Source organism: Hevea brasiliensis, chromosome 4 (genome assembly GCF_030052815.1).
Source record: "Hevea brasiliensis isolate MT/VB/25A 57/8 chromosome 4, ASM3005281v1, whole genome shotgun sequence".
Taxonomy (NCBI): Eukaryota; Viridiplantae; Streptophyta; class Magnoliopsida; order Malpighiales; family Euphorbiaceae; genus Hevea; species Hevea brasiliensis.
In genome coordinates, this window is record NC_079496.1 from 89,417,748 (window position 1) to 89,424,588 (window position 6,841).

The 6,841-nt window shown below is 30.2% G+C and overlaps 1 protein-coding gene across 1 annotated transcript; it reads left to right on the plus strand.

The window, feature by feature from the left end:
* Positions 1-3,622: 3,622 nt before the first annotated feature.
* On the plus strand, positions 3,623-6,559 carry LOC110665689 (uncharacterized). Its single transcript, XM_021825903.2, has 5 exons — positions 3,623-4,724; positions 4,823-4,880; positions 5,066-5,149; positions 5,263-5,398; positions 5,593-6,559. Exons 1-5 carry the CDS (start codon positions 4,121-4,123, stop codon positions 5,896-5,898), a joined length of 1,188 nt encoding a protein of 395 aa, XP_021681595.2. The 5' UTR covers positions 3,623-4,120; the 3' UTR covers positions 5,899-6,559.
* The last annotated feature ends 282 nt before the right edge of the window (positions 6,560-6,841 follow it).

The window sequence follows — 6,841 nt, forward strand, 5'->3', positions numbered from 1 at the left end:
ATATTATTTTTATGTAGCTTAAATGATGGATATATTTTTATGGATACGAATAGTGACCTGACCTAATTGTTTCACCCTGCAATTCAATTGAACTAAAAAATAAGGTCTGTGGTGATATGGACCAGTATAAATATTGTAATATTTTATTATTTGTAGTAGATTTATGATATATTCAGGAAATACACTAGGGTTAGAATTTGAGAATTCGAAGTGATTGTATCTTTTTTTTTCATTATAGTAAAATTTTTTCTCTCTTCTTATCCGTGGATATAGAATTTACATTCGAACTATGTAAATCTTATGTTTTTTTTTTTTCTATATTGTATGATTATACGATTATATGTATATCTTAAATTTACGTGCCTACTATAACAGTCGAATTGAACTTACAAATGAAACTTTAATTCCTACCAATTAGATTAACCTTGTTGGGTGACATGACATGACTGTGTATTAAAGTTATGCAGTTTCATGCCTAACTATATTTTCACTTAACAGTAGTGCCTCTGTCTAAAGTTTGATCTGCAGAAGAAAGTTTCTTGAATATATTATATAAATTTAACTTAGATGTAATAAACATGATGTCGTAGAAAATTTGTAAGGCAGGGATAGAATTTAATGATTGAAGATTGACTTTTTCTTTATTTTCTTTTTTCCTTTTTTAAAAGAAAATATCTGAAATATGAGACAATATTCACCCTAGACGAATGTTAAAATCATATTTAGCATGAAATTGTTGCAAATCAATGAGAAAAATAAAACAATTCGCTGTAGATCAATGTCAATAACGTGTTTGGCATGGATCTTGTCTCAGAAATGTCTCTAACCACTTAAACTTGTTCCTCTTGATGATCACCTTTTCATATGAATTTGAAGACTTGACGAAATTAAATTATTTAAATAAATTAACATAACACACGATTTTGACATTTCATGTTGTGTTGTCTCAATGTTTTTGAACTGTTATGCTTAATTACATGCTTTCTGATCATTAATTTTTCATGTTAATTAAGTTCAATTAAATATATTAATTCGTCCAATGTGAATGCTACTGTATATTGAAGTTTGTTTTTGAAAGCAATTCTATAGTTATCCACTTCATCTTTATTGCATATTTTTTAAGTTTCAGACGTTCAAAAGCACTTGCTATTTTTAGTGTGTGACAGGTTTTGGTAAATAGCTGGTTTATTAATTAAGTAATCCTTAAGTAAACTCAATCTATCGTATCATTTGTAAATTAAATCAATTAAACCATTTTAAATTATACAAACCTATTTATAATTTTATCAGATGTCCCAAAGGGGTCATATTTATATAATTATAAAAACAATTTAAAATTAAATCATATATTTATTTATAATTATTGCATTATCATAAAATAAATTTGTTCATGTAGCATATAAATAATGTAATAAACTAAGGGTAGTATGTTTTGCATTGTTATTAAAATTGCTCTTAGCAAAATATTTTTTAAATATTGTTATTTAGAGAGTAGTAAAAATTAATTTAAAATTAAAATCGATAAGTTTTAGTTATTAGATTACTAAAATAACAAAATAATTTTTATTATTCTTTAATAATATTTAAAATTGTAAGTTTTTTCTAAAAAGTAGTTTTGACTCTCAAATCACAATGCCAAATAGACAGTAAATTTCATTTATTTTATGAAAAATAATTTTTATATGAAAAATAATTTTCATGAAAAATATTTAAAAAAAAATTCTATGAAAATATTTTCTATTGTCTTATTGCAATGTTAAACTAATATATATATATATATATATATATATATATATATATATATATATATATATATATATATATATATATATATTAGTTTAACATTGCAATACATATACATTTTAATAAGATTATTCAAGTCTAAAAAATAGAACAAGACTTTTCTTTAAAATAGTTTTCTCTTTAATCAGAAAAATATATTTTTTTTATTAACACATTTTCTTAAGTACCTTAAATGCTAAATAATGTGGAAAATATTTTCCAAACGGGAAAACAAATGGAGCCTAAGGCTACGTCTGTTGCACTAAAAATAATTTGTATATAAAAATTATTTTCTATGGAAAATGTTTTCTAAAAAAATATTTCATAAAAATATTTTTCATTATTTGATTGCAATGTTAAACTAATGGTATGTATTTATATCATATATGTATAATTATTTTCACAGTTTAATAAGATTATTAAAATCTAAAAAATAAAAATAACTTTCTCCTTTGAAAAAAGAACGCGATTCTCCTTAAAAATAATTTAGTTTTTCTTTTAACTAGGAAAATATTTTTCATTAATTCATTTTTCTAAGTACTTTAAATGCTAAAAAATATAAAAAGTATTTTCTACGAAACAAATAAAGTCTGAGTGTATAAAAAAATTTTCTCATATTAATTAATATTTTTTCAAATGTGTAATCTTAATTCACATACAAATATTGTATGAAAACCACGCAGTAACGCTGAAAGGACTTAAATGTATTTGGTGTTGAATCTACAAGATATAATAGTGTAGATGACATAGTGTTTTAATTGAGGGCACTCATCCACATTCATCTAATACCGGATAAGAGCTTCATTATTTTTGTCATAAACCACACTACAGACTTCTCATTTTTCAAGTCATGTGCATTGTTAACCCACACTTAAAAGCTGCAAGATGCGGATTGGACTCCAATAATAGCTCTGACTTGTTAATTTGCCATTAAAGCTGCCCTAATGACTGGGATCCACTGCCTTTGCAAAGCCTATATATCCAAAAAATACTGCCTATTCAGTCATCCCAACTTCTTTAGGTTTTCATTGGTCTTCTTGCATACTTGGATCTGTTTGGCATTGTTGTTGAAATTATTATTAAAAAAAATCATATTTTTAAATATACTAGTTATACAATATTAAAAAATAATTTAAAATTAAATTTAATAAATTTTAGTTATAAAAACACTAAAATACTAAAACAGATTTTTTTAAAATTATTTTTTTCAACAGCATCTAAAATAGTACATTTATTCAGAAAAAGAGTTTTTACTCTCTAAACGCAATGCTAAACAAACACTTAGTCAATTTCTAAATCCAGTTGCCTTCTAGGCATTGTAAGGATATTAAGAAAAAGTAATTAAAATAAATTTTATTTATATTAAAAATTTAGTCCTAAATGAAAGATTTCATTCATTTCTTACAATTAATATTAAAAATTTTATAAGAGTTAAATGTTTAATCTTCATTACCTTTCTCATTCACTCTATAGATAATAAACTCTGGAATAAGATTATGACATTAATCACAAAAATAACTAATTAACCCCTAATGTTTAGAAATTTGTCATTAATTTATTTGTTAAACCACAGTTGGATGCAGTGATCCAATGTCTAGAAGTCCAGCAAAGCTGATCCAAATTGTCTCACAATTAGAATTTGGGACCATTTCACACTTACATGCATCATCTTAAAAAGAAATAATTAAAACAAGACAAGAAGGCAATAAGGTCTTCAAACCCTCAAAAAGCTTTCTTAACTACTTGTTAATTCAATTTGGTTAGTTCAACAACTCAGCTTAAACCAACATAAAAACCAAAACCAAATCTCTTTTTGATAATATTAATAATAAAGTACATGCCATAGGCTTGAGAGAGAATTCGAGCAAAGCCTTAAGCTAGCAAGCTAGAGAAGCAATGATTGGTGTCTCCCTCCCTTGATCCCCACACACTTGAGCTTGGGATTGGAGGACTGTTGAGCATTGAAGGCACAAAAAAGAATGGAAAACTGGAGGATCCATGAAAGTGTTGGCCTTGGCACCACCACCACCACCACCATCCCCCACATACTTTCTTTTTCCTTCACATGAATAAAATAATTCTAATCTAGACCCAGTTAGGAGGGAGTCATTGTCATCCTTGTTCGCACATTACCCCAATAGCATTACCCTACCTGTCACAAGAGGGTTGTATGGCAGACCCCAACCCACCCATGTTACAACTTCCTCTAATCTGTCCCCACTTTCTAATTTATAAGCCTCACACCCCCTTCCCAAACCCTCCTTAAGTCCATCTTCTTAATCTTCAATTCTTTTCCTCTTTCTCATCACCTCTATTGTCATCTTCTACTCCATACACAATGTGCTCCTCTAAATCAAGGCCGCACCAAGGTTCTAACATTTCTGCAACTATTGCTAAAATTAATGGCCGCCCTGTTCTTCAGCCAAAATCCAACCAAGTTCTTAGCTTGGAGAGACGCAATTCACTTAAAAAGAATTCCCCAAAATCTCCTACTCTGGAACCACTGCCAACTGCTAAGCCTTCTTTGTCCCCTCCATTCTCTCCCAAGCTGAAATCGCCTAGACCACTGGCGCTTAAGAGAGGAGGGAATGACCCTAATGGCTTGAATTTCATCGGGGAGAAGTTTTTGACGCCAAGAAATACAACCAAAGTGTCAAGTATAGTGAACAAGTCCAAGAAATCCATCACTTCTGCACCTCCTCTTCAATCCACTGTCATCAAGTATTCTTCTACTTTGCTTGTTGATTCTCCCGGCAGCATAGCAGCTGCAAGGAGGGAGCAAGTTGCTATTATGCAACAACAAAGGAAACTGCGAATTGCTCATTATGGAAGAGTGAAGTCTTCTAAGCAAGAAGGCAAGGTTGCGCCTATTGATTCAACAACTACTAATGCTACTATTGCTCGAGAAGAAAGGAGATGTACCTTTATCACTCCAAGTTCAGGTATATATCACTCAGATTTTATTTGTTATTCCAGTTCATCATTCTATTCAAGCAAGAAAAGTAATAAAACCCGCTGCATTATTCTGCTGCTTTCTCAGATCCTATCTATGTGGCTTACCATGATGAAGAATGGGGAGTTCCTGTTCATGATGATAAGTAAGTTTTGTCAGTCTCTCTCCTTTTCAAAATGTCTCACTCCTTTTCAAATTTTTTTAGAAAAAAAGGCATTTCCAATGCACGAATTTGCGAGAATTAAGAAATGATCATCTACGATAACTAAGAAATGATCATCTATCTATCTATCATATTATATATTTATTTATTTATTTATTTTTTTGCAGGCTGTTGTTTGAATTGCTAGTATTGACAGGAGCACAAGTAGGATCAGATTGGACTTCACTCTTGAAGAAACGGCAAGCATTCAGGCAGGTGAAAGAGAATCAATAGTAATAGAAATTTAATTATGTGGGTTTTCCCTCCTTAATTAACAAAACATAAAAGGGTTGTGGAAAATATTAATTAATTACTCAACTTGCAGGGATGCCTTTTCTGGGTTTGATGCCCAAGTTGTTGCCAAATTCAATGAGAACAAAATAATCTCCATCTGTGCTGCGTATGGCATAGACATAAGCCAAGTTCGAGGGATTGTTGACAACTCTAACAGAATTCTCCAGGTAATCAAACCCACGTGCACGAATTAATAATTATTTAATTTACATTCACATGCATATTTTATTAAGGTTTAATTAGCAAAGATTTGATGTTCATCATAGATTATGAAAGGTTTATTAATTGTGAAGTAGATAATTGATTAGATATGTTATCTGAGATTGAGGGATGTTGATGTGTTTTTTTTAACTATTTTCAGGTTAAGAGGGAATTTGGATCATTTGACAAGTACTTGTGGGGATTTGTGAATCACAAGTCAATCACTACCCAATACAAGTCATGCAACAAGATCCCAGTGAAGACCTCAAAATCAGAAACTATAAGCAAAGACATGGTGAAGAAAGGATTTAGATTTGTTGGTCCAACTGTAATACACTCGTTCATGCAAGCTGCTGGCCTCAGTAATGACCACCTGATCACTTGTCCAAGACACCTTCAAATTCAATGCCTTGAATCGGCATCTCACCACCATCACCAGAATCCAACTTCAGCCTCCTCTTTATAGGATCACCCACGAAGAAAAAAGAGTTGATTAACCCCAAAAGTACAAAAGTATAATAAGTGTGACCAAAAAGAAACATATCTTGTTGAATATCTAACTACAGCTATTAATTAGTGGTGCCCTTTTGAGTTAATGGTGTGTGATAAGACTTTTTGAAGGCCGAATTGGGATGAGATCATTGTGGAGAAGAAAAATTGAATTGGGTCAATGAGTGTAGGGGCACAAGGAACGGGCAGCATGTGCAGGCGTGTAGAGGGCAAAGCCAAAGTTATGGTTTTCAATTTTGTGACCACCGCCCTCAATTATACACTTCCTGCTTTTGAACTGGCTGTGAAAGGATACAATCAGTGATAGTTTTGGGCCAGAATTACTAGATATTCCCTACTTTTACCTGGATATTTGGATCGGATAAGAGCTGGAATTTGCTGTTTCTGCTTTCTCTCCTCAGGGCAATAGCCTTTTATGCTAAAAAAGTCGCACAATCTTGATTCCTTTGAGGCTATGTAGCGTACCATTGAAGTTCGACCTCAATTTTCTAAAGAAATCTTCCCATTTCAAGGTCTTTGTACTACTTTCATTTATTATTTCTAACCTGTAGGGAATACAAAGTTGATTTGTGTGTATTATGAATTAAGAGTTAAGTTTGAGTTTTGCTTTTTCTCTACGCAATATATTCATTTTTTATTGAAATAAAATAATATTAATATATTTATTCAATAAATTATGTGTCAGCTAATGAGCCTTTTAATTTATTTAATGATTTTTTTATAATTAATTTTAATTGGAATTTGAATTTGAAAACTCACAATTTTGAGACATTTCAATAATTCTGATATAAATCTCAAACTTGTTAAATTAAACTCAATTGAAATTAAATCAATTAAAAATTATATTCAAATTGAAATTTTGTAGAAATTTGTAGAAAAAGAAATAACTCTTTTATAGT